The sequence below is a fragment of the Eimeria necatrix genome, genomic scaffold (genome assembly GCF_000499385.1).
Source record: "Eimeria necatrix Houghton genomic scaffold, Enh_scaff117, whole genome shotgun sequence".
Taxonomy (NCBI): Eukaryota; Apicomplexa; class Conoidasida; order Eucoccidiorida; family Eimeriidae; genus Eimeria; species Eimeria necatrix.
Window position 1 is genome coordinate 1 of NW_013651950.1, and position 26,695 is coordinate 26,695.

General features: G+C 56.3%; 2 protein-coding genes across 2 annotated transcripts; one reads left to right on the plus strand and one right to left on the minus strand.

Moving 5' to 3' along the window:
- Positions 1-115: 115 nt before the first annotated feature.
- Positions 116-662, minus strand: ENH_00006020 (Isoleucine-tRNA synthetase (Predicted), related; the record flags this gene model as incomplete). Its single annotated transcript, XM_013578496.1, has 2 exons — positions 116-315; positions 602-662. The coding sequence occupies 2 exons, from the start codon at positions 660-662 to the stop codon at positions 116-118; spliced, it is 261 nt and encodes an 86-aa protein (XP_013433950.1).
- A 4,370-nt stretch (positions 663-5,032) lies between these two features.
- ENH_00006030 (hypothetical protein, conserved) lies at positions 5,033-26,695 on the plus strand (the record flags this gene model as incomplete). The annotated part of the gene is made up of 21 exons (XM_013578497.1): positions 5,033-5,605; positions 5,713-7,523; positions 7,758-8,198; positions 8,394-9,194; positions 9,400-9,736; positions 9,873-10,457; positions 10,689-11,305; positions 11,479-11,563; positions 11,712-11,860; positions 12,034-12,118; positions 12,359-13,575; positions 13,721-14,293; positions 14,677-14,790; positions 15,143-16,346; positions 16,691-17,788; positions 18,034-18,090; positions 18,625-23,248; positions 24,137-24,193; positions 24,948-25,375; positions 25,568-25,828; positions 26,150-26,695. The coding sequence occupies 21 exons, from the start codon at positions 5,033-5,035 to the stop codon at positions 26,693-26,695; spliced, it is 15,663 nt and encodes a 5,220-aa protein (XP_013433951.1).

Here is a 26,695-nt window from a genome sequence, read left to right on the forward strand (position 1 = left end):
CAAAGGGGGGTCACCCAAATACCCAAAACCCTAAACCCTAAACCCTACCCCCTAAAACCCTAAACCCTAAACCCTAAACCCTGAACCCTAAACCCTAAACCCTAAACCCTAAACCCTAAACCCTAAACCCTACCTTGATGGTGCCCGCGAGAATGTGCCCGTAGTGGGGCAGTCCAGTGGCAAAGGGGGGGCCATCATAAAAAGAAAACGGGGGTTTATCTTTGGAAAGTTTTAAAGACTTTTCAAAAGTTTTTTCTTCTCTCCAAACCCTCAGGGTTTCTTCTTCCAACTGGGGAAAGTTGGGACGCTCGGACACTGCGCAGCGCACGCAGGCGAGGGTTTAGGGTTTAGGGTTTAGGGTTTAGGGTTTGGGGCCAGGGCTAGGGTTTAGGGTTCAAGGGGATAGGGTTTTATCAGGGTTTGGGGTTGAGGGTTTAAGGGCTAAACGGTCTAGGGTTTAGGGTTTAGGGTTTGCGCAGTACGGGCAGTGGCTGGAAGGCCACTTCTCGAAGCGCCAGCTGCTGCTGCTGCTGCTGGTCTGCTGCTGCTGCTGCTGCTGCTGCTGCAGCCTCTAGGGTTTAGGGTTTAGGGTTTAGCCCACAGGGTTCAAAAGTCAGCCCTTCAGAAGTCCCCCCTTGGCTTGGCGATTCTCCAGCTCCCATTTTGGCTGTTCTAGCTTGCTGCTGCTGCTGCTGCTGCTGCTGCTGCTGCTGCTGTTGCTGCTGCTGCGGCTGCTGCGATTGCTGCCGCTGCGGGTGTTGATGCTGCTGTTGCTGCTGCGGGTGTTGATGCTGCTGCTGTTGCTGCGGCTGCTGCTGCTGCGGCTGCAGGAACCGCTGCTGCTGCTGCTGGAATTTCTGCCGCAGTTGCTGATGGGCTTGCTGCTGCTGCTGCTGCTGCTGCTGCTGCTGCTGCTTGCTGGCAGCAGCTAGAAAAGTGGGTTTTGTTTGAAGCAAATTGCTGCAGCAATTCAAATTTCTAATTTGTTTATTGAAGAAAACAAAAGAGGAAAAAGAAGACAAAGAGACTCGACCAAGACGCATCAGATGGCCGACGCCTGCAGCAGCAGCAGCAGCAGCAGCAGCAGCAAACTGATTGGCAAGCAGCAGCAGCAGCTGCTGCTGCAGCCGCAGCAGCAGCAGGCTATCGACTGTGCTGCAGCAGCAGCAGCAGCAGCAACTGGACTTCGGAGCAGCAGAAAGCAAAGATAAATGCGCCCAGGAAAGTCTTAACAAAGCAAATTTGCTAGGAAGACTCGCACATCCCAAACCCTAAACCCTAAACCCTAAACCCTAAACCCTAGACGACTAAACCCCAAACCTAAACCCTGAGCCCCAAACCCCACAGGAGCCTCTACATGGGCGAAGAGAACAAGAAAGGAACATTGTATAGAGTCATATAAACTGAAAACCCTAAACCCTAAACCCTAAACCCTAAACCCTAAACCGCTGGAAAGCCGCCCTCACAGTGTCGAGTGTCGGGGTCTTGAGGCTCGCCGGGGTCCGTTAACGGCGCTAAACCCTAAACCCTAAACCCTAAACCCTAAACCCTCGAATTAAATTGAATTAGGAGTTTTTAGAAGCAAAACGAACCAAAAGACTCCCAAAAGAATGCCAAACCCTCGGGGCTGCAGCAGCAGCAGCAGCAGCAGCAGCAGCTGCGGGGCCCCCGGTGGGGCCCCCGAGGGTTTACTGCTGCAGCAAAGCAGCAAATAAAAGAATAAATAAATAAATAAATATTTTAATTTTAATTTTAATTTTATTTTTTCTTTTTTTAAATTCTTTTTGGAGCTTTTTTAACTCCTTTTGGGGTCTTCGGATCTCCACAAGAAGAAACTGCTGCCGCTGCATGCACTCACTCACTTCATTTCTGTTTATTATTTATTTATTTATTTATTTATTTATTTATTTATTTATTTATTTATTTATTTATTTATTTATTTATTTATTATTTAGTGGAATAGTAAATTAATTAATGAATTAGTTAATTGATCATTCATAATTAAATTATCTGCGAATTAATTATTTAATTAATTGATTAAAATTAAAATTAGTTAATTAAGTAATTCAATGTTATGGTAGAATATTAATTAAGTTGTGTGAAATTAAATCAAGTAATTCATTAAGCAAAATGCTAAGTTACTTATTAATTGATTAATTAATTAATTAATTAATTAATTAATTAATTAATTAATTAATTAATTTGTTTAACCCGCTGGGCAGGACAAAGAGGAGCTAGGGTTTAGGGTTTAGGGTTTAGGGTTTAGGGTTTAGGGTTGAAGGGTTTAGGATGTGGCGCCTGGAGATTCGGGTTGTTCGTGCAGGGTTGGAGGCTTAGGGCTTAGAGATGGATGTTTAGGGTTTAGGGTTTAGGGTTTAGGGTTTAATAACTGGGAACAAAGCGACGAACGTAGGCCCGTGTTAGACATGCCGCAAATGAATGAATGCATACACTTGGAGTCTAGGGTTTAGGGTTTAGGGTTTAGGGTTTGGCGCACTTTGTGTATATGTTATTATTCTAAATGCATTCAGTTTAAATAAAACGCCATTTTTATTTCTTTTCCTTTTTTCACGAAGATTTTATTTGAAAATAAATTCTTTTTTATTTTCCTTTATTTCATTTGTGTCTAAAAAGAGCTGCAAATACATTTTTAATATTTTTGTCTAGCAGTGTATGTACACCCCAGGAGCTTATGAATGCACTCTGAGGTGTATGTACACCTGAAGGCCCTGCTATGCAAATGTGGGCAAATCAGTCTAAATTCTTTTCCACAAAATGAAACTCTGTAAATAAATAAACAAATTAATTAATTAATTAATTAATTAATTAAATGAATAAATAAATAAGCAACTAAGTAAGTAAATAGATAAATGAATAAACAAACAAACAAATGAATAAATTGATAAATAAAAAAAGTAATTTAAAAAAAATAAAAAAAAAATAAATAAATTCATTTAAAAGGGCCTGGCTGTCCGTTCACCTGGGATAAAGGAGGCAGCAAAAAGAATTGCAAATAAAAGTGAAGATTTTTTTGGAGTTTCGGATTTCTTTTTTGTTTTTATATTTTCAAAGAAATGAACTTTTGTGGATAAACAATTATTATAAATATAATATTTATGGACGTAAAGACATATATATATATTTAATATACATATACAAATATATATATAGAGAGATATATATATTTGATAATTTTGATTCAAAATATGTGCGAGAAGAGTTGCTTTAGTGCGCGGGTGTATGTACACCTCAAATATAAGCATAAACAGACAATAAATGAATCCACAAAATATGAAATAAATAAATAAAAGGACAAATATGGAAATAAATTCATTCTTTTTGTTTATTTAGAGTTCAAAGTAACAGTTATTGTGGGTTTGCATTTATTTGGAGAAAAAGCTGAAAATTCTTGCATGCGTTTCAGGTGTACGTACACCTCAAGTTAACTGGGAAGCCCTGCAACTCTTTGGCAGCTTTTTAAACTTAATTGCATTTAAATCAATCCTCTTGTTGCCAGAGTTGTTTCAAACGAAATATAATTGATTTATCATTTGCATGCATGCAAAATATCAAATGCATGCATGCAAAATAATTAATTCGACATTTTGCATGCATGCAAAATATCAAATTAATTATTTTGCATGCATGCAAAATATCAAATTAATTATTTTGCATGCATGCAAAATATCAAATTAATTATTTTGCATGCATGCAAATAAATCACATTTCGCATTTTTGCAAAAACTCTCTAAACACTACTTGTGTGGATATACACCCCCAAGAAAGAAATTTAAATGCAGAGTGAAAGTACTTATTTAAGCTTTTGTGACATTTGCCTGTCCGTAAACCCTAAACCCTAAACCCTAAACCCTAAACCCTAAACCCTAAACCCTAAACCCTAGACGTGAACAAGTCCAGAAGAGTGCGCTCTTGTACGTACACTGCGTAGTCCCGGTTTAGAGCTAAAGCCCTTATTGGCGGCTTCAAACCCTAAACCCTAAACCCTAAACCCAAAACCCTTAACCCTAAACCCTAAACCCTAAACCCTAAACCCTAAACCCTAAACCCTAAAGAAGGCTGGCTCGAGCCCTCAGCGACGACAAGGGGAGCTGCAGCAAACGAAAGGACATATTAAAATTAAAAATAAAAACAAAATAAAAATAAAAATAAAATTAATTCAAAAATAAATAAAAATAAATAAATAAATAAATAAATAAATGCGGCGGCGCTGCAGCAAAGAGCGAAAGAGACCGGACAAGACAAGGAAGGGAAGACGGGGGTTTAGGGTTTAGGGTTTAGGGTTTGGAAATTAGGGTTTGAGACTCTTTTTTTAAAGTCCAATACTTGAATATTACAGTCTAGGGTTTAGGGTTTAGGGTTTAGGGTTTAGGGTTTAGGGTTCTAGTGCATCTATTCTTGCCTCTGCCGCTCCTTTCTGTCTCTGGCTGATCTTTACTTTAATTGCTTTGGTATTCTATTTGTTTTGCGGGAACATAAACTCCTAAACCCTAAACCCTAAACCCTAAACCCTAAACCCTAAAAGAGATGAAGCAGCAAAACGAAAACGCTTTTCTGCTGCTGGCAGCAGCACCGAGACTCTGGGGTGTCTCGGCAGCTGCTGCTTAGTTGAGAATTTCTTTTTTTTTATTTTTATTTCAAATTAATTTAAAAGCTTTTAAAAGTTGTTTTGAAGTTATTCCGAGACATAAGACGAGGGTTTAGGGTTTAGGGTTTAGGGTTTAGGGTTTAGGGTTTAGGGTTTAAGGTTTCGGCTGCGGTGACCTGAACCCCAAAGCCTCCCTGGGCAGCAGCTGCTGCAGTTCCTCTGCAGCTCCAAGTGTCATTACACCCTACGACGGCAGCAGCAGCAGCAGCAGCAAGAGCTGCGGCAGCAGCAATAGCAGCAGCAGCAGCAGCAGCAGCAGCAGCAACACACCATGGGGTGAGCTACAGCAGCAGCAGCTGCTGCTTGAGGTGACGGCCGCCCCTGCAGCCAAGTAAGTACAGTGGAGGATCTGCTGTGGCCTTAGGCATGGAGCAGCAGCAGCAACAACAGCAGCAGCTGCAGCAGCAGCAGCTGCAGCAGCAGCTGCTGCAGCAGCAGCGGCAGCAGCAACAGCAGCAGCAGCAGCAACTGCAGCAGCAGCAGCAGCAACTGCAGCAGCAGCAGCAGCAAGCACATGCAGGGCAGCAGCAAGGCGAGTTCGAGCCGAAGAGTCTCCGGGAAAATGAACAGCGCCAGTTCCCCATGCAGCAGGAGGAGCAAGAGCAGCAGCAGCAGCAGCAGCAGCAGCAGCGACATCAGCAGCAGCAGCAACAGCAACATCCGCAGCAGCAGCAGCAGCATATTCCGGCAGCACGGCTCTCTGTAGGCTCAGCTGCAGGAGCGGACGCAGCAGTTGCTGCTGAGCAAAGCCCTGGGTTCCCCCAAAGCAGCAGCAGCAGCAGCAGCAGCAGCGACCGCAGCAGCAGCAGCAGCAGCAGGAGAGCTGCAAGTAAAGGAGGAGACCAGAGCCAGGAGGCCCGCAGCAGCAGCAGCAGCAGCAGCAGCAGCGGCTACAGCAGCTGTTGGGAAGGCAGCAGCAGCAGCTCCGAAGACGAGTCTGTCGGGGCGTGCGGCGGCGCTGCTGCCGCGGCGCCAGCAGCAGCAGCAGCAGCAGCAGCAGCAGCAGCAGCAGCAGCAGCAGGGACTGCCCGCCTGAGCTGCTGCAGCTGCCGGGCCTTTCGCTGCTGCCTGTTCGCTCCCCCGCGGGCTTATGCACTTTGCGTTTTGCTGCTGCTGCTGTGCCTCTGCACGAGACGCTGCGGCGCCTCATGAAGCAGCAGCAGCAGCAGCAGCAGCAGCAGCAGCAGCAGCAGATGTCGCTGCTGCAGCCGCTGTCTGCTGCTGCGCTGCAGCAAATTGCAGCTCTCATGGCAACTCAGCCTGCCCTTGCAGATGTCCTTGCTCAAGCGTTGGGGGCTTTCCCACAGGGGGCGTGGGTCAGCAGCAGCAGCAGCAGCAGCAGCAGCAGCAGCAGCAGCAGCAGCAACAGCAGCAACAGCAGCAGCAGCAACAGCAGCAAGCGTGATGCAGCTGAGGGGCTGTGGCAGCCCAGGGACAAGCAGCATGAGATGAAAACTGCAGCAGCAGGAGCAGCAGAAGATGCTTCTCCGGAGCTGCTGCTGCTGCTGCCGCTTTCCACTGCACGGTGGGGACTCAGCAGCAGCAGCAACAGCAGCAGCGGCAAACAGCAGCAAGCAGCTCGCCGTCTTCTGGCCTCATTGCGAGGCAGCAACGAGACAAAGCACCTATCTGTGGCCGTTACTGCTGCTGCTGCTGCTGCTGCTGCTGCAGCGACGCCCGCTGCAAGTGCCGCAGCAGCAGCAGCAGCAGCAGCAGCGGCGGCAAGCAGCAGTGCGAACAGCAGCAACAGCAACAGAGTCATGGTGAATGCAGCAGCAGCCGAGCCCGCAGCGAGAGCAGCAGCAGTCACCTCACCTTCAGCAGCAGCAGCAGCAGCAGCAGCAGGTGCTGCTGCTGCTGCAGCAAGACATCAGCAGCAGAAGCCACGGGAAGATGAAACCTATCTCTCGCTGCTGTTTAGCTCTCTCGTGCTGCGGCTGCAGCAGCTAAGAGTTGCTGTTGCTGCAGAGACTTTGCTGCAGCCGCCTGCAGCAGATGGCAGCAACGAGCTGTACGTACACCTCAAACTCCTGGACCCCACAAAGACTCTGCTGCCACTTGTGCCTTCTCTGCAGCAGCAGCTGGAGGCGCCAGCAGCAGAGGGAACAGCAGCAGCAGCAGCAGCAGCAGCCGCCGCAGCAGCAGCAGCAGCAAGGCCTGCTTCTGCTGCAGTCTATAGGCAACAAGCGCTGCGAGCTGGCAGCATCAATTTGTTTCGTTTGTTTGTCCTTATAATCGCCTGGGTGGAAGGGGCTCCACGCTCTGTTGCTGCTGCTGCTGCTGCTGCTGCTGCTGCTGCTGCTGCTGAGGGGTCTGGGTCTTCAGCATTTGCTGCAGCAGACGCAGCAGGACGGGCAGCAGCCCAGGATGCAGCAAAACACGCCAAGCAGCAAAATGCGCCGCTGCAGCAGCAGCTGGCGATTCTCGTGCGCACAGCACTGGGGAGCTCTGCTTCGGCTGCTGCTGCTGCTCCTGCTGCTGCTGCTGCTGCTGCTGCTGCTGCCAAAGCAGTCAGCAACACCGGTTCTGCAGAAGACAGCAGCAAGGCAGCAGGAGAAACAGGCGAGGCAGCAGCAGCAGCAGCCGCTGCTGCTACTGCTGCTGATGGAGGCCGCCCGAAGAAACAGCAGCAGCGCGTGCAAGAGGAAGAACAGCAGCAGCAGCAGCAGCAGCAGCAACTGCAGCAGCAGCTCTACTCGCTGCAGTCGTTGGGCTGGGTGGACCTTGCAGCAGCAGAAGACGTCGTGAGGGAAATATTTGCTGCTTTTGGTGCTGCTGCGCTGCAAGAGAACAGGGAGAGGCAGCAGACAAGTGCTGCTGCTGCGGCAGCTGCTGCTGCTGCAGCTGCTGCTGTGAGGTGAGAGACAAAGAGTTTATCTGCTGCTGCTGTCGCTGCTGCTGCTGCGGCGGCGGCCACCGCTGCTGCTAGGAGAGACAAGGGGGGGTGACTGCTGCCGTTGCTGCTGTTGCTGCTGCTGCTGCTGCTGCGCCCGGAAAGTACATGGCCGTGTTTGCTCTTGCCACTGCGGTGCGTCATCCCCGTGGCTCCCTATTGCTGCTGCTGCTGCTGTTGCTGCTGCTGCTGCTGCAGACTACCATCGCCAGCCGCTAAATCGCGTACAGCTGGCGACAGCGCTGCTGCTGCTGCTGTAAGGGGCAGCAGCAGCAGCAGCAGCAGCAGCAGCAGCAATGCGTCCGTCCTTGTTTCTCGCTTTTTCCCGCCTTTTTTGAGCCAGCTTGCTCCTCCTGCTGCAGCAGCAGCGCAGCAGCAGCAACAGCAACAGCAGCAGGAGCACCAGCAGCATCTGCGGGGTCGGCTAAGGCCACCCGATTCGCCATCCGCCGCAGCAGCAGCAGCTGCAGCAAACGGATCGCCGGGGGCTCTTTCTGTTGGCATGCATGACACGAGAAAGGAAGATGGCAGCAGCAGCAGCAGCAGCAACTACAGCAGCAGCAGCAGCAGCAGCAGCAGAGGTCACCCCTCTGGTGCTTCGTGGGGTTCAACGTCGGGAGGAGAAGAACTCGAGTGGAGGTAAGCGCATCTCAGAGCCCTTGCTGTTGCTGTCGCTGCTGCTGTTGCGTTGCTGCTGCTGCTGCTGCTGCAGTTGCTGCTGCTGTATGTGCTGCTGCTCCTGTCACTGGTGCTGCTGCTGCTGCTGCTGCTGCTGCTGCGGTTGCTGCTGCTGTATATGCTGCTGCTCCTGTCACTGCTGCGGTGCTGCTGCAGGCCTAGAGCCTTGCGCCTATACATTTATGAAGCGCTGCTGGCCCACGAGCCGCTGCTGCACATCCCTATCACCACGCCGCCTGCAGACAGCAGCAGCAGCTGCAGCAGCAGCAGCAGCAGCAGCAGCAGCGGCATCAAGGTGCTGCAGTACATTGCCTTGCAGCTCTTCTGTCACTTGGATGACTGCTGGCTGCGAATGAGGGCAGCAGGCAGCGCTATGCCGCTGCCGCTGCTGTCTCTTGCTGCAGTCCCAAGGCACACAAGCAGCACAAGCAGCAGCAGCAACAGCAGCAGCAGCAGCAGCAACAACAACAACGCAGGGCCTCTTCCTGCTATTCGCGTGTCTGCTTCTTTGCCCAGTTCCAGTGCTGCAACTGATGCTGCTGCTGCTGGTGACACATTTGTTTACCCGTCTGCTGCAGTGGCGCCTACAGCAGCAGCAGCAGCAGCAGCAGCAACACCAGCAGCAACAGCAGCAGCAGCTGAGCGCGCAACAGGCGCAGAAGCAGGAGATCGGGAGCCGCGTCAAACACAGGCGGCCATGGCAGCGGCTGCAGCAGCAGCACCGCGAGCAAAAGCAGTAGCAGCAGCAGCACAACCAAGCTCAAAGGCCGAAGCAGCAGCAGCAGAAGCAAAAGCAGCAGCAGCAGCAGCAGCAGCAGATGAGGCGCTGCTGAGCAAAGCCCTGGGCCTGGACTCCCGCGGGGCCTTTTGGTCAGATTACTTTCAGTTTTTGCTGGCAGCAAAAGAGCACTGTCTTCTTTTGCCGCTCAAAGCAGCACTGGCCTTTGTCTTGGCCAGGTAAGGCAGCAGCAGCAGCAGCAGCAGCAGCAGCAGCAGCAGCAGCAGCACCAACAGCACCCGCAGCAGCAGCAACCGCAACAGCAGTAGCAAGAGCGACGGGAGTAGCCAGAACAGAAGTAGCAGCGGCAGTAATTGCGCGCAAGGTAAAACGTGTTTGCTGCTGCTGCTGCTGCTGCTGCTGCTGCTGCTGCTGCTGCTGCAGGGATGTCTCAGCAGCGTCTCAGGTGCTGCTGCCGTTTCCGCAGCTGCGGCCTGCTGTGCTGCTGCTGTCTTGGGATGCATTTGAGGGGCAAATGGGGAGAAGGCAGCAGCTGCTGGACCTGCTGTGCTGCTGCCACGTTGCTGCTAAAGCTGCTGCAGCAGAAACTCCTGCAGCTGTTGCTGCTGCTGAGAGACAGACGCTGCTGTGCCTGGCACACGCCTGTGCCCACACAGGAGCAGCAGCAGCAGCAGCAGCAGCAGCAACAGACCCAGCAGCAGCGCAGCAGCAGCCGCTTCTTCGCTACGCATGCGACCCTAACATGCAGCAGCACATCGAGGTAATTAGTTGCTGCTGCAGGAAGCACCCTTAAGGCAGCTGCTGCAGCAACAGTCGCTGCTGCTGCTGCTTCTGTTGCAGCTGCATAGGACTCCTTAATGTGGCTTTGTAAGCTGCTGCTGCTGCTGCTGCTGCAGGTGCTGCGGAGCCGAATGGCAGCCGCTTGGTGGATCGCCGATCTGCTGCTAGAGCTTCATGTAGCCCTGCAGCAGCAGCAGCAGCAGCAACAGCAGCAGCAGAATAAGCAAAGCCAGCGGCAGCAACGACGGCAGCAGAGGCTGCAGCATCGGGGAGGAAGGGAAGCAGCTGCTACACTGGCCTGGCCCCAGGACAGCAGCAGCAGCAGCAGCAGCAGCAGCAGCAGGGGAAACGAAGCTGCTGCTGCGATTCCAGCAGAAGCAGCAAAGAGCCTGCTGCTATATCCGGAGGCCGTAGAGGCACTTGCTGCAGCAGCTAGCCAGCGCTGCGTTGCAGCAGCAACTGCTGCAGTGCGGCTGCAGCAGCTGTTTGGCACCTCCGATGCAGCAGCTGCTGCAGACGAAGCGTCTGCTGAGCAGGAGGCAGCAGCAGCTGCTGCTGCTGCTGCATCTTGTGTCCGCGCTGCTGCTGCCGCCATCGGCGGCAGCAGCGCAGCAGCAGCAGCTGCTGCCTTTGCTGCCTTGCGGGAAGCCCTTGCTGCTGACATTTACGAAGCAACAGCAACCCAGTCCCTCCTCTTGTCGGTGAGAGCTGCTGCTGCTGCTGTTGCTGCTGCTGCTACTGTTGCTGCTGCTGTTGCTGCTGCTATGGGTGTGCTTACTGCTGCGGCGGCTGCCTGAGGCGCTGCAGCACGAGTGCAGCAGCCGCACTGCCCGCCGCTACTGCTGCTGCGGCTGCTGCTACTGCTGCTGCTGCTGCCTCTGCTGCTGCTGCTGCTGCTACAACGCAAGCTGCTGCTGCTGCTGCTGCTGCAGCTCTCTCGGCGGGCGCCGCTATCTCTGATGCAAGAACAAACCTTCCTTGAAGGACTTGCTGCGCTGCCGCTGACGAGCCGCAGCAGCTACGAGGAGGAGCGGCAGCACGACACAGATGTTGCTGCTGCTTACTTTGCCCTGAGAGCAGCACTGCGGCTTATTGAGGCCTGCAGCAGCAGCAGCAGCAGCAGCAGCAGCAGCGGCAGCAGCAGCAGCACTTCTGCGGCGGCGGCACAGCGGCAGGCGGAGGGGGCTGCGGCTGGAGCTGACGGCCTGGGGGTCTACCCGCAGCAGCAAGCAGCAGCTACTGCAGCAGCAGCAGCAGCAGCAGCGGAGCTGCAGCCGCTACTGCAGCAAACCGTTTGCTGCTTAGAGAGGCTCATCGCACGTGTGCGAAGGCCCCCCTACCGTCTGTGGCTGCTGCTGCGGCTCGCGCCACTGCTGTTTGCTTCCACTGCTGCAGTGCAGCAGCAGCAGCAGCAGCAGCAGCAGCAGGACAGAAACACGAGCGACAGCACTTGCAGCAGCAACTGCAGCACCAACAGCAGCAGCAGCAACAAAAACGGAGCCTTTGTGGTCCCGCCATCCGTGCTTATATCCCTGGCACTTCTCATCCAGTAGGAACTGCTGCTGTTGCTGCTGTAGCTGCTGCTGCTGCTGTAGCTACTGCTGCTGTAGCTACTGCTGCTGCTGCTGCTGCTGCTGTGTCTATCCCTCCTGTGCCTGCTGCACACCATGCACACTTGGGCTGCCTTTGCTGCTGCTGTTGCTGCTGCTGCTGCTGCTGCAGGAGGCACCTAGAAGCCCTAAGAGGTGCAGAGGGCCTCGGAAAGGTTGGCCGCATCCTTCTGGAAGCTGCAGCACACTTTTTCGAGGTCTGCTGCTGCTTCTTGCTGCTGCTGCTGTTGCCGCTGCTGTCGCCGTTTCTGTTTGCTGCTGCTGCTGCTGCTGCTTTTGCGGATGCGTCTGTGGCTGCTGCTGCGGCTCGCGCCACTGCTGTTTGCTTCCACTGCTGCAGTGCAGCAGCAGCAGCAGCAGCAGCAGCAGCAGGACAGAAACACGAGCGACAGCACTTGCAGCAGCAACTGCAGCACCAACAGCAGCAGCAGCAACAAAAACGGAGCCTTTGTGGTCCCGCCATCCGTGCTTATATCCCTGGCACTTCTCATCCAGTAGGAACTGCTGCTGTTGCTGCTGTAGCTGCTGCTGCTGCTGTAGCTACTGCTGCTGTAGCTACTGCTGCTGCTGCTGCTGCTGCTGTGTCTATCCCTCCTGTGCCTGCTGCACACCATGCACACTTGGGCTGCCTTTGCTGCTGCTGTTGCTGCTGCTGCTGCTGCTGCAGGAGGCACCTAGAAGCCCTAAGAGGTGCAGAGGGCCTCGGAAAGGTTGGCCGCATCCTTCTGGAAGCTGCAGCACACTTTTTCGAGGTCTGCTGCTGCTTCTTGCTGCTGCTGCTGTTGCCGCTGCTGTCGCCGTTTCTGTTTGCTGCTGCTGCTGCTGCTTTTGCTGTCACTTTTGCTGCTGCGGATAAGCGCAAGGCTTCTCTCAGCATGCATTTTTGTTGGTGCCTTACTGCAGCAGCTACAGCAGCTGCTGCAGTCTCACATTGTTTGCTGCTGCTGATTCTGCTGCTGCTGCTGCTTCTGCTGCTGCTGCTGCGCCCTCAGGAGGCTATTTGGCGATGCCGTTTGCTGCTGAGCCAGTTCTTTGCTGCAATGCCTCTTGCCTCAATTTGCATAGCTGGAGGATCAGCAACAACAGCAGCAGCAGCAGCAGCAGCTGCTGCTGCTGCTGCTGCTGTTGAAGACTCGGCCACCGCCGCTTGCGTCACGGCGCAGCAGCAGCAAGACAGAGAGTGGCAGCAGCAGCTGCGCTGGATTGGGGTGTTCTCAGTGAGCAGCAGCAACAGCAGCAGCAGCAGCAGCAGCAGCAGAAGCAGCAAAGAAGTCATTGCAGGAATATCCAACATGAGCAGCAGCAGCCCAGACAGCGAAGAAGCCCCTGCTAGCATTTCAAGCAGCAGCAGAAGCAGCAGCGAAGGAGCCCCCGCCGGCATTTCAAACAGCAGCAGCAGCAGCAGCAGCAGCAGCAGCAGCAGCAGCAGCAGCAGCAAGCACCACTTGGCCTCCCACATGACCCCCTTCGCCTCGCTGCTGTCGCTGGAAGCAGATCCTTTCGCCCGCCGTTTGCTGCAGCAGCCTGCTGTTTTCCTGGCCCGGGCGCTGCAGCAAAATGACGTAAAGACCACCGCGTCAGCATTTGCTGCTGCTGCTGCTAATGCTGTTGCTGCTGTTGTTGTTGCTGCTGTTGTTGTTGTTGCTGCTGCTGTTGTTGCTGCTGCTAGCCCTGCTGCTGCTGCTCTTGCCGCCCCTGATGCCGTTGCTGCTGTCGCTGCCCCTTCTGCCGCTGCTGATGCTGCTACTCCCGCCGCTGCTGCTGCATTTGCTGCTGTTGCATTTGCTGCTGCTGCATTTGCTGCTGCTGCTCTTTCCATCTCTGCTTCTGCTGCTGCTCTCTCTGCTCCTGTTTTTGCTGCTGCTGCCATTGCTTCCCCTGCTTTCGCTGCTGCTGCTTGTGCTGCCACTGCGTTTGCTGCTGCTGAGCGCGCTACTGTTGCATTTGCTGCTGCTGCTGCTGTTGCCGCGCTCACCGCAAACTGCATTTCTGCTGCTGCTGCTGCTGCTGCTGCATTTTTCAGGGAGCTGCTGCAGCGTTTTGAGCTGCCGGGACACCTGAAGATCAGCGCTGAGATCTCAGAAGCATTTGCTGCCTTGAGAGATGCTCTGAGCTGCCTCCCTGCTGCTGCTGAGGCCGACGCTGCTGCTGCTGCTGCTGCTGCTGTTTCCTCTCGCCTGGAGATGTGCCTTGAAGCATTCGACAAGTCGTACGGCATGCGGCAGCAGCAGCAGCAGCAGCAGCAGCAGCAGCAACAGCACTCACCCCAGCAACGAAAGGGGCTGCAGCCCCAGGTCTTTCTCAGCTGCAACCTCGCTGCTGCTGCTGCTGCTGCTGCTGCTGCTTCTGCTCAGGTGGGAGTCCGTCGATTCTGTGGTGGTCCCTGCAGCAGCAGCTGCTGCTGCTGGTGCTGCTGCAGAAGCGGCCGCTTCAACAGCTGCATCAGTAGCAGCAACTTTAGTTCCCGCAGCAGATGCAGCAGCACTTAGTGAAGAAGCAGAAGCAGCAACAATAGCAGCAACAGCAGCAACAGCAGCAGCAGCAGTGGAGACAGAACAGGAATGCATCTTCCGCAGCTGCCTTACAACTTACTCCGATGCAGCAACAAAGGCCTCTGTCGCTTTGCTGCGCTGCAGCAAAAGGTTTGCTGCAGTGTTTGCTGCTGTGGATGCTGCTGTTGCTGCTGCGGCCCCTGCAACTGTCTCGCTGCTGCTGCTTCGCCGCGCTGCAGAGGAACTGCGCAAAATCTCACAGCAGCAGCAGCAGCAGCAGCAGCAGCTACATCTAGAAGATACATCGGCAGCAGCTCTAGCAACAACAGCAGCAGCAGCAGCAGCAGCATCAGTAACTGCTGCAGAAACAGCAGCAGCTGCAGCAGCTGTCCAAACTCCAGCGCTGACAACTCTTCTAGCAACGTCTATAGACCGGTACATGCGTGCTGCTGCTGTTGCTGCTGCAGTTCTGCTGTTGCTGCTGCCGTTGCACTTGCTGCTGCTGCTTCTAGAGCTGCTGCTGCTGCTGCTGTTCCTGCTGCTGCAACTTGTTGAGGACTTCCTCTGGCTGCTACTTGGATTGCTGCTCTTCTGCTTGTGGGCATCTTGGTGCTGCTGCTGCTGCTGCTGCTGCTGCTGCGATGAGTTTTGTTGCTGCTGCGCCTGATTCTGCCGCAGCTCCCAAGTTTCCGCTTGCTGCTGGCAGCGCTGCTTCGCTGCACACAGAGGCACTCATACTGTGGCTCCACCTGCCCTTGCTGCTGCTGCTACTGCTGCTGCTGCTACCGCTGCTGCTGCTGCTGCTGCTGCTGCTGCAGGCTGGAGGTGCTGATTGAGGCTCGAGGCATGCGCACAGTCAGCTTGGCCTCGTTGCTGCTGGAGGTGGAGACGCTGCCAATTAAGGCGGACCTCCTCAGGACCCATCTTTCAAGGTAAACAGCAGCAGCAGCAGCAGCAGCAGCAGCAGCAGCGGCAGCAGTGGCAGCAGCAGCAGTGGCAGCAGCAGCAGCAGCGGCAGCAGCCGCGGTGCAATAGTAGCAGTTAGAGGGCCGCTGCTCTGCGCAGATGGCCACCTGCGACGACTTCTGCTGCTGCTCCAGTTGCTGCAGCTACAGCAGCAGCAGCTGCTGCTGCTGCTGAGAGCTCTTCTGCGTCTGCCGCTGCCGCTGCTGCTGGTGCCGTTGCATTTTAGCTCACTGCACAAGAGCAACACACGCATATGCTGAGCTTGCTGCTGCTGCTGCTGCTGCTGCTGCTGCTGCTGCTGCTGCTGCTTTGCTGCAGCTTACACCAGCGCAACACCGCCGTGGCTTCCTTGCTGGAGCAGATGCAGCAGCTTGCTGCTGGCACTCTGCGGCTCTCAACTGCTGCTGATCTCAGCAGCTTTTTGGATAAGGCGGTGCAGGTGCTGCGGGGAGAACCGCAGCAGCAGCAGCAGCAGCAGCAGCAGGAGCACCGACTTCAGCAGCAGCAGCAACTGCAGCCGCAGGGTGAAGCACCGCTTCCTGTATTCACTAGTGGTGAAGAGACTGAGAAGCTTTCAGAGGACCCCCAGCAGCAGCAGCAGCAGCAGCAAGCACTGCAGCAGCAGCAGGAAGGAAGTGAAGGGCAGCAAGGAGAGGGCACAAAGTACTTGCTGGCCCTTGTCTGTTACCTCAAGAGGATTGTAGAGCTGCAGACAGAAGCCAAACAAAGGCTGCATGCCAAGCAGCAGCAGCAGCAGCAGCAGCAGCAGCAGCAGCAGCAGCAGCAGCAGCAGCAGCGCAAGGAGGAGGAGGAGCATCAGCTGTTCAGCTTGCCGTTTGTGTCTCCTGAAGATTTAATTTCTGAAGTTCTCTTCAGATTTGAGGGGCAGCAAGAGGCGCAGCAGCTCGCAGCTTTGCTGCAGGCAGACCTGGTGGAGGTGCTGCTGCAGGCGGCGCTGCCGCTGCACCCGTTGCTTCTCGGTAGGACAAGCAGCAGCAGCAGCAGCAGCAGCAGCAGCAGCAGCAGCAGGTGGCCCCCCCCGTTTCCCTCCTCAGCTCTGGCCCTGCGGAAGGACTTAGTGCTGTTTTTAGGGGCGCTGGAAGAGCAGACCTATTCACTGCGTCGTGATGCTGCTGCTGCTTGCAGCAGCAGCAGCAGCAGCAGCAGTAGCAGCAGCAGCAGCAGCTGCTGCAAAGGCAAGGTATCTCTGCTTGCTGCACTAGCCATAGCTGAGCGCTGCGTGGAGGTGTGGCCGTCGGGCCCGCTGCTGCTGCTGGCGCAGCAGCAGCTCTGCTGCTGCTGCAGCAGCCTGCGGCTGTGGCTGGCTGAGAGGCACCGCTGCTGGCGAATCATACAGGCGACGGGAGCAATACAAGCAGCAGCAGCAGCAGCAGCAGCAGCAGCAGCAGCAGCAGCAGCAGGGCCTGAAGCACGGGCATTAGCAGCAGCAACAGACAGCTGGAAGCTGCGGCCTGAGGGCTGGAGGCCTCATGAACTGTTGGCTTTGCCCTTTGCTGCTAAGGTAGGTCACAGCAGCAGCAGCAGCAGCAGCAGCAGCACCAGCAGCAGCAGCAAAACGCTAGAAAGCAGGGAGAACTTTACGCCAGCTGCATGAATACCACCTAGTGCTGCGGCTGCCATTGCTGCTGCTGTTATTGTTGTTGCTGCTGCTGCTGCGGTTTACTGCTGCTGTGCACTTGCTGAAGCTGCTGCTGTCTTCGCTGCTGTTGCTGTTGCTGCTTGTGCGTTTGAGGCCCCCTTGTTGCCTTTGGTGCTGCGTCCTCTCTTATCCCCCAACCCTTGCTGCTGCTGCTGCTGCTGCTGCTGCTGCTGCTGCTGCTGCTGCTGCTGCTGCTGCTGCTGCAGAGGTATCTAGAGGCCGTGGCGGACGACAGCCAAGCAGCACTGGAGCTCTGTTTTGCTGCAGCAGCAAGAGCTTGGGGTGTACGGGGAGATCTGCAGCGGGCCTTAAGACTGGCAGATGCGCAGCTGTCTCCAGACACGGAGCTGCAGCAGCTGCTGCTCACCTGCGTCATCAGGAAGGCACAGCAGCAGCAGCAGCAGCAGCAGCAGCAGCTGGAGGGGCACCAAGCCGAGGGGTCTGCTGCTGCGGTGCTGCAGCCGGACTCTACAGACATCTCGACAATACCTGCGTGGCCTCTTGACCGGTCTCTGGGCCTGTGTGCTGCTCAACCTGCAGCAGCAGCAGCAGCAGCAGCAGGGGACCCCGCAGACGAAGCAGCAGTGGCAGCAGCAGCAGCAGAGTGCGACGCAGCAGCTGGCAACGAAGAAGAGCTGTCGCTGCCGCAGTGTGTCTTGCGGCTCAGCAGCGCAGCAGCAGCAACACGTGCTGCTTTGCTGCTGTCTGCTGCTTGGGCAGTGGAGACCTGCATAGAAACTCTGGCTGTCTGCCAGGCGCGGCTGCAGGAGCAAGCAGCAGCAGCAGCGCAGCAGCAGCAGCAGCAGCAGCAGCAGCAGCAGCGGCAGCCAGCGGACGCAGCTCAGACTGGCAGCAGCAGCAGCAGCATTGGCTGCCGCTGCCTGCAGCAGCACCCGCTGCTGGCGGCTCTTGAGCATACGGCAAAGACTGGCACAGCAGCAGCAGCACCAGAAGCAGCAGCAGCAGCAACAGCAGCAGCAGCAGCAGCTCCCGCAGCTGCGGCGACAGCAGCAGCAGGGAGCGGGGACCTGAATGACGGCGAAGAGCTTGGCTTTGAGACGAAGGCCGAAGAAGCAGCAGCAGAAGCAGCAGCAGCTGCTGCTGTGGCGCTGCGGTGCGTGGCTCAGGAGCAGCAGCAGCTCCGCTGCTGCAGCAGCGGCCCCTGTTTGCTGCTGCTGCTGCAGACCCGCGGGTGTCTGTACACCTGGCGCAGCTACAAAGCAGCAATGGAAGCAACAAATGGCACTTGGGAAACTTGGCGAGACATCCACGCTGACATGCAGTCGGAGGAAGGCGTACAAAAGGTAAACCCTAAACCCTAAACCCTAAACCCTAAACCCTAAACTTTGCCTTCTCATACACTGCTGGCTGTAGGGTCGATGAGTCGAGCGGAAACTGCAAAGTCCAACGAACTCTAAACCCTAAACCCTCAGCACGAAACCCTTGTTTGGGGTTTAATGCTTAAGGTTTGGGGTTTAGTCCTCAAGGTTTTAAGACCGAGGGTTTAGGGTTTAGGGTTTAGGGTTTAGGGTTTGGGGTTTCCGCGCAGGTTGTTCGCACGCTGGCTGCGTGCAATGGCTATGCTGCTGCAAGAGCTCTTTTAAAAGTAGGTTTTGCTACAGGGAGCTAGCCAGCTAGTTAGTTAGCTAGCTAGCTAGCTAGCTAGCCAGCTAGTTAGTTAGCTAGCTAGCTAGCTAGCTAACTAACTAGGTAGCTAGGTAGCTGGCTAGCTGGCCTTTTACCCCGCTAGCTAGCTGCTAACTAGGCGGACGGACAGCTAGCTGGAGGCATATCGACACCCAACTGCTTGCTACGTGGCTAGCCACAAACCTAGCTCGCCAGAAAGCCGGCTAGCCAGCTAGCTAGTCAGCTAGCTAGTCAGCTAGCTAGTCAGCTAGCTGCCGTGGGGATCTGCTCACAAGCTACCTGTTCAGTCGGGTAGCTCGAGCCTTGCCGCCTGATGCGCTAGCTAGCTAGCCGCCAAGCTGTGTGGCTAGCTAGCTAGCTTGCTGGCTAGCTAGCTGGCTAGCTAGCTAGCTAGCTAGCTTGCTGGCTAGCTAGCTAGCTAGCTAGCTAGCTAGCTAGCTAGCTGGTTGAGTGCCAGCTCTGCGGCTAGCTGTGGGTGTTTGTTTCCGCGCAGCTCGTCAGTGGGTCTGCCGTGTCGCCAGCTAGCGACCTGTCGGCGGGGCAGCTAGCTAGCCAGCTAGCTAGCCAGCCAGCTAGCCAGCCAGGTAGCCAGCCAGCTAGCCAGCCAGCAGGACGGCTAGCTAGCTCTTACCTGCAGGAGTGGCTAGCTGAGGCGGAGCTGAAGCAGCTGCTGTCGCTTCCCGGCTTCCGAGGTGCAGCAACTCGCCGGCTGCTGGCGCTCAGCAGCAGCAGAAGCACGCGAGTGGCCTTGCGGCTGCTCTCCCTCAGCAGCAGCAGCAGCAGCAGCAGCAGCAGCAGCAGCAGCAGCAAGGTGATGCTGCAGCTGCAGGGAGGCTTCCCGAAAGTGGCTGGCCGTTTGTACCTGTGCGAGCTGCTGCACCAGCAGGAGCAGCTGTGGGCGCGTCTGACGCAGCAGCAGCAGCAGCAGCTGCAGCAGCTGCTGCCGTCGCTGCACCTGCTGCAGCTCGTGGAGACTGAGGTGGAGAGACACCGCGAGCCGCTGCTGCAGCACCCGCTGCTGCTGCTCGAAAGCCTCATACTTAATGCCCGCACGGAGTTGCTGCAGCACTTTTTGCTGCGCTGGCCAGCTTTGCGGGACAATGGCCTTTTGCTGCGCTACGCGCGCAAGGCCCTGGGGCTTCCTGCTGCTGCTGCTGCTGCTGCTGCAGGCCCTGCTGCTGCTGCTGCAGCAGGAGCTGCTGCTGGCGGCCCGGGAGCCGCAGCAGCAGCAGAGCAACATCTGTGCGCTAAGACGGACACTGCTGCAGCTGCAGCAGCAGACCCCCCAGCAGCAGCAGCAGCAGCAGCAGCAGCAGCAGCAGCAGCAGCAGCAGCAGCAAAAGGCCTGCCGCCGCCTGGCTGGGGATTCGGGGGGCGGTGGGTCCTTACAACTGACGAAGACACAAATGAGCGGATTCGTGCTGCTCATGCATACACCCCAGCTCCTGCTGTTGCTGTTGCGCTGCAGCTGCTGCAGCTGCTGTCTCCTGGCAGCAAAAAGGAGGCCCTCAGCTGTCTCCAAATCTGCACGGAAGTTGCTTCGCTGCTGCCCCGCGCACTGTACAGACACCCCATGGCGACTTGCGGGCCCGTTGCTGCTGCTGCTGCAGCAGCAGCCCCAGCAGCTGGTGTTCGTGCTGCTGCTGCTGCAGCAGCAGCAGCGCCTGCAGCAGCAGCAACGACGACGAGCTGCTGCAAAGCCAACTGTGTTAGAATGACAGAACGCTCCCTAGTCAGGGATGAAGATGCACCAGCAACGGCAGCAGCAGCAGCAGCAGCAGCAGCAGCAGCAGCAGCCACGGCTGCAGCACCACCCCCAGCTGCAGCAGCTGCTGCGCCTGCTGCCGCAGGCTCCTGCTCTTCAGCAACTGACCCAGAAGCGGCTCGCGGGAGCGCCAGCAGCAGCAGCAACAGCAGCAGCTCCAACAGCAGCAACACCAACAGCAGCAGCAGCAGCAGCAGCAGCAGCAGCAGCAGCAGCAGCAGCAAGGCTGTGTGGCGGAACTTGTGCGGCACTGCCTTCAACAGCTTCGACGCTCTGCACTGCCAGCGCTGCTCCTTCTCTGGGGTGTACGTACACCTCAAGGGCAAGGGCTCAGTGCGGCTGACAAATGTGCTGCCTTGTGGGCTGCGGCAGCAGCTAAGGAGGCTGCATCCTGCTGCTGCTGCTGCTGCTGCTGCTGCTGCACCGGGTGGTGCTGCTGCTGGGAAGCATGTAGCAGCGCCAGAGCCAGAGGCAGCTGCAACCACTGCAGCAGCAGCAAAGGCAGCAGCAAGCTCCGTGGCGTTGCTGCGGCAGCCCCCGGCAAAAGCACAAGCTGGTTCTGCTGCAGCAGCAGATAATGAAGCAGCAGCAGCAGCAGCAGCAGCAAACAGAGCTGCGCCAGCAGCAACCAGTGCTGCGGCATCAGCAACCAGTGCTGCGGGAGCAGCACCGGCAGCAGAAACTGGCGCAGCAGCAGCAGCAGCAGCAGCACCGGGGATGGCTCTGTCGCTGCTGCCCTACGGGGCGCTGCTGGGTTTGCTGCAGCAGCTGCTGCAGCTGTGTCTGGCGAAGTTTGGGGGCTTCCGTTGGGTGCAGGCTCGCGTGCTGCTGCTGCAGCAGCTGCTGCAGTTCATTGCTGCTCTCTGGAGCCGCTGGGGCTGGCTGCCCCCTATAGAGCTGCTGCTGCAGCCCCGCACTGCAGCAAGACTTCGGGACACTTTGCTGCGCTGCAACGAGCTGTCTTTGGCCTGGCGGCTGTGCAGCAGCTATTTCCACGCAGCTCTGCTGCTGGTGCAGCAGCAGCAGCAGCAGCAGCAGCAGCAGCAGCACAGTCAGCAAAAGCAGCAGCGGAAGATGCTCTTCCCCGCCACTGGCACGGCTGCTGCGGCTGCGCCGCCAACGGCTGCTGCTGCTGCCCACAGCCCAGCAGCCCCAGCAGCAGCGGCGGAAGACCCAGCAGCAGCAGCAGCAGCAGCAGCAGCAGCAGCAGCAGCAGCAGCAGCAGCAGCAGCAGACGACAGACTTGCAGAGACAATCGGCACTCTGCGTTTTTATCCTGCTCTTGAAGTCAGAGTTGTTTCTCTTTGTCGTCTTGGAATGTTTGCTGCAGCTCGTGCTGCGCTGCACACGGCGTTATCTCTGAATGTGGAGCAGACTTTGCTGCAGCAGCAGCTCACCGCTGCTGCTGCTGCTGCTGCTGCTGCTGCTGAAGGGCAGCATTCTCAGAAGCAGCAGCAGCTGCAGCAAGTGGCGGAAGCAGCTGCTTCGCATGGCAGTGCTCTGCAGCAAAGGATCTCTCAGCGGCAGCAGCAGCAGCTGCAGCAGCAACAGCAGCACAAGGGATACACTTTTGCTGCTGCTGCTGCCGGGCCGCCGCTAGAAGAGCTGACCGCTTCTCTCCTGAAGGCAGCAAAACACTCTAGAGCTTCTGCCTGCTTGGGTTTCTGCCCAGTGCAGCAGCAGCAGCAGCAGCAGCAGCAGCAGCAGCAGCATGTGGTCTATGCTGCTGTTGCTCTTGACTGGAGCAGTCGAAGTAGCAGCAGCGGCAGCTCGACGCCTAGGGAGCTGCTGCGCTCTCTTTCTCAGCAGCAGCAGCAGCAGCAGCAGCGGCCTTGGGGACTAGCAGAGAAGCAGCTGCTGCGGCAAGTGCTGTCGCCTCTGCCTCCGCTGGATGCTGCTGCTGTTGCTGCTGCTGCTCACCGCGGCAGTGTGCAGGCCGCAGCGAAGGACTCGACTGCAGCAGCAGCAGCAGCAGCAGCAGCAACGGACGCAAGCGGAGTTGCTGCAACACCGCTCTCTGCTGCGGCGCAAACTGGCAGCAGCAGCGGCAGCAGCAGGCGCCGCGGGGCAGGGCCTGGCTCAGCAGCAGCAGGAACAGCAGCAGCAGCAGCAGCAGCAGCAGCAGCCTCCGCGGCGTCGAGCTCTGCTGCATCGGCGTCTCCCAGCTGCACCCCCGGGGCCTCCTCCGGGCCGTCTTCCTCGCAGCAGCAGCAGCAGCAGCAGCAGCAGCAGCAGCAGCAGCAGCAGCTGGGCAGCAGCTGCCTTGCTGCACTTGAAGCTGGCATTCTGCAGCTGCAAGTGGCCTCCTATTCTTGTCTTGTCTCTTTTCAAAAAGGTGTCTCTTTTTTAATTGCTTATCGGCGGCAGTCTGGCTTGCCTTTGCCTTGGCCAGTGGCCCCGCTGCTGCTGCCTCCAGCAGCAGCAGCAGCAGCAGCAGCAGCGGCGGCAGCAGCAGCAGCCGGCAAATTGGGCAGCAGCAGCAGCAGCAGCAGCTTCCGGCTGCGCTTGCCGCCGCTGCCGAGGGGCCCCCTCTCTTCTGTTTCCGCTGCAGCTGCTGCTGAGCGGCGGGTTGCTGCAGCAGCAGCAGCAACGCAGCTGCAGCTGCTGCTGCCCCCCGTGCATGCAGCGCTGCAGCTAGCCAGTGTCCCCGTGACCAGTGGTCAGTCTGTGAGTGCGGATTTGCAGCTGCTGTGGGGGCAGCTGCGGCAGCAGCAGCTGCAGCAGCAGCTGCAGCAGCAGCTGCAAGAGCAGTTGCAGCAGCAGCAGCAGCAGCAGCAACAACAGCAGAAGCAACGCATGCAGGAATCGAAGTCGCCCACAGAAGGGCACAATGACCAGCAGCAGCAGCAGCAGCAGCAGCAGCAGCAGCAGTTGCTGCGGCGCTGCCCCAGCGGAGCGCAGCCAAAGCAGTTGGGGGGCCTCCTGTTGTCTCCAAGCAGCAGCAGCAGCAGCACATCTCCTCTTGCTGCTGCTGCTCTTGCTGCTGCTTCGCCCCACATGCAGCTGGAGGGGGAAGGATTCTCAGCGCAGAAGCTTGCTGCAGCAGCAGATAATTACTTGAAGTGCTATTTACAGGTTCAGTGCAGCAGCAGCAGCAGCAGCAGCAGCAGCAGCAGCAACACTCCAGACATAAGCCGCTGCGTGGCGCCAATCGCACTCCCGCACTGCTTGAGCAGCAAACGCAACTGCAGCGAGCGCTGCAGCAACAGCAGCAGCAGCAGCAGCAGCAGCAGCAGCAGCAGCAGCAAATCTGCAGCAGCAGTGCTTTTCCCCATGCCTTATCTCTGCTGCTCCGTTTGTGGGGGCCGCTGCGGCGATTTGCCGCTGCTGCACCAGGAGCAGCAAGCCATAGGTGTGTTCTTCTCCCTAAACCCTAAACCCTAAACCCTAAACCCTAATCTCTAAACCCTAAACCCTAAACCCTAAACCCTAATTATGAGCCATCCACACAGTCGTCTCCGCATGCAGAACAGCGCAACAGCAGTATCCTTGGTGTGCATTTTCATGAACTGCTCTTTTCTCCGTTGCGGCTGTAACTGCTGCTGCTGCTGTATCTGCTGCTGCTGCTGCTGCTGCTGCTGCTGCTGCAGCTGCTGCGTCTGAGCTGGGCCTAATGTACAAGACTTTTGGGAGTCCTCGGTCTCTCTTTTCTTTTCTTGTTGCTTCCAATCGGCTGCCGGAGGCGGTGGAGTTATTTTTGTCTCCTGGGGGTACAGGAGCAGCAGCAGCAGCAGCTGCTGCTGCTGCTGCTCCTGGGCCCGCTGCTGCTGCTGCCGCTGCTGCTGCTGCTGCTGATGTCGAGCTGCTAGTCACCCATGCACTCAACCGCCAGCAGCTAAACGCACTGCTGCGGCTGCTTCACAGAAGAGCCCACGGGGAGAGCCAAGTCTTCACTGTCAGCTACTGTTGCTGCTGCTGCTGCTGCTGTTGCTGCTGCTGCTGCTGCTGCTGCTGCCACGGCTGCTGCTGCAGTGGCTGCATCTGTGTGTGCTCTTGGAGCTTCTGCCTGCACGTCTGCATCTGCGTCTGCCGTTGCTGCTGTTGCTGCTGCTGCTCTTGCTGATGCTGCTGCTGCTCTGGCTGTTGCTCCCTCTGTTGCTGCTGCTCTGCTGCTCTTGTTGCTGCTGCCCTTCTTGCTGCTGCCCCTCCTGCTGCTGCTCCTGCTTCTTAATTTGATTTAATTTGCTTTTTAGTTTTATATTTTAATTATTTATTTCTTTTCGTTTTTTATTTGCTGCAGATGCTGCGGGCGGCGCTGCGCTCCCACCGCGCGCTGCGGAGTTTGCAGCAGTGCCATGTGGGCAATTTGTTTTAAAAAACGAATAAAAACAAACAAAAGCAATTTAAAAATAATAAAATAATAAAAATAAATTAAAATAGTAATTAATTAATTAATTTAAAACAAACATGGCGCTTGTTTTCCCGTTTTTTCCTCTTCTTGGGCTGTCTAGACACCTGCTGCTCACTTGCTGCTGCAGCAGCAGATTTTTCTTCATTTGTTAATTTCAATTATTTCTTTTTTCAAAGCTTTAAATATTTATATTTTTGTTTATTGGTTATTTGATTTTGCATTTTTTCGTTTTATTTCCGCTTTTATTTGTTTATTTGTCTTATTTTGGAGTTATTTAATTAATCGGTTTATCTAATTGGTTTATTTTAATTCATTTTATCTTTTTTTATTTGCTGCTGGCAGCTCACAACTGGAGACAATTTAAATGCAGGTCTTCTCTCGGTGCTGCTGGCTGTGCACGAGGCACTGGCGCCGCCTCCTTTTGCTGCAGCAGCAGCAGCAGCAGCAGCTGCTGCTGCAGCAGCAGCAGCAGCAGCAAGCAAGTGGGACCGTCTTCACGGGCTGCTGGATGAAGGCATTTCTCTCCTTTCCGCGGCGCTGCAGCAAAAACGGCAAGCCATGTCTTTTCTGGGGATTAGGGCTTAAGGCTTAGGGTTTAGGGTTTAGGGTTTAGGGTTTAGGGTTTAGCGTAGGGGCTTAGGGGCACGGGTTTAGGGTTTAGGGTTTGTAGGCCAGTAACTGGTTTTCGTCTGCAGCGTAGGGCCTCCAGACAGCATGAAGCAGCTGAGGAAGCACCCAGAGGCAGCAGCAGCAGCTGCTGTTGCAGCTGCTGCTGCTGCTGCTGCTGCCGTCGCCGATGCTGCAGTTGAAGCCGCGCGGCCAGTGCAGCAGGAGCAGCAGGAGCAGCAGCAAGCAGCAGCTGCAGCAGCAGCTGCAGCAGCAGCGGCAGGCCCAAACGAGCCCGCGTCAAAGGCAGCCGATGCTGCAGCCGCAGGCCTTTCTGCTGCACCTCACGACAGCAGCAGCAGCAGCAGCAGCAGCAGCAGCAGCAGCAAAGAAACTGCTAGGGACATTAGAAAAGCAAGCGCAGCTGCAGCAGCAGAGACGCGGATGAGCAGCAGCAAGCCAGCAGCGGGAGGGCTGCGGCTGCTGCAGCTAGCAGACGATAGGGACCTGTCTCTTGATGAGGTAAAGTCCTGCTGCTGCTGCAGTTGCTGCTGCTGCTGCTGCTGCTCGATATGCTGCTGGTGATGCTGCCAGCGCTGCTGCAGTTGCTGCAGGTGAAGTTGCTTCTGCTGCAGCTCCAGCGCACAGAAGCAAGGGATCAGGCTGCTGCTGCTGCTGTTGCTGCTGTTGCTGCTGCTGTTGCTGCTGCTGCAGGTTGATGAGCATGATCTACAGGAGCTTCTGGAATTGGTTGACTTGCAGCAGCAGTGCTGCTGCGCCGTGCCGAGTTGCTGCAGCAACTGGTCTTTGCTGCTGCAGCAGCAGGAGCAGAGGGTTCGCCTGTGCGTGCTGCTGCTGCTGCAACAGCAGCAGCAGCTTGCTGCTCGTGTGCTGCAGCTCTGCTGCTTAAACCCTCTTGAAGTGTATGTACAGGCAGCACATGTGCTAGCCAGCAAGGCCGCCACAATTCAGCAGGTAAAATGCAGGGCTGCTGCTGCTGTTGCTGCTGCTGCTGTTGCTGCTGCTGCTGTTGCTGCTGCTGCTGTTGTTGCTGCTACTGGTATTGCTGCCATTGGTGCTGCTGCTGCTAGGACTGTTGAGTCTTCTCCGTTTCCCCCCCGCAGCCTGCTGCTGCTGCTGCTGCTGCAGCTGTCTCTTGTGTTGCAGTTGCTGCTCTTTTGTCGCCATAAACATAACATGCTGCTGCTGCTGCGCTTGCTGTTGCTGTTGCGGTTGCGGTTGCTGTTGCTGCTGCTGCTGCGGTTTCTGTTGCTGCTGCTGCTGCCGCTGCTGCAGATGAAGACTCTGGTGACTGCTGCGGGGAAGCACTTGTCTGCTGATGAACTGGACTCCCTGCTGTGCAGCGCAATAAGGGGTTGGCTTCTGCAGCAGCAGCAGCAGCAGCAGCAGCAGCAGGGGCAGCAGCAGCAGCAGCAGGGCGTGCTGCAACGAGACAGTCTGCAGGAAGCTCTAAGTCTCGTGTCTTTGCTGCGGTCGCCGTTGGCTGCATTTGACACGCGCTTGTTCGTCGCCGGTCTGGCGCTGCAGCAGCAGCAGCAGCAGCAGCAGCAGCAGCAGCAGCTGCTGCTGCAGCACGGGGGAGCTGCTTCTTCCTTCTCAGGAAGCCAAGAACCCTCTCTAGCCCAGGAGCAGCTAAAAGTCTGCGTTGATGTTGCTTGTGAGTTGAGAGACAAGGAGTTGCTGCAGCGGTGCAGAGAAGCAGCAGCAGCAGCAGCAGACTTGCCGCTGCAGGAGCTCATAGCGTCCAAGCTGCTGCTGCTGCAGCCCTCCAGCAGCAGCAGCGGCAGCAGCAGCAGCAGCAGCAACAAACGCAGGCGGTAG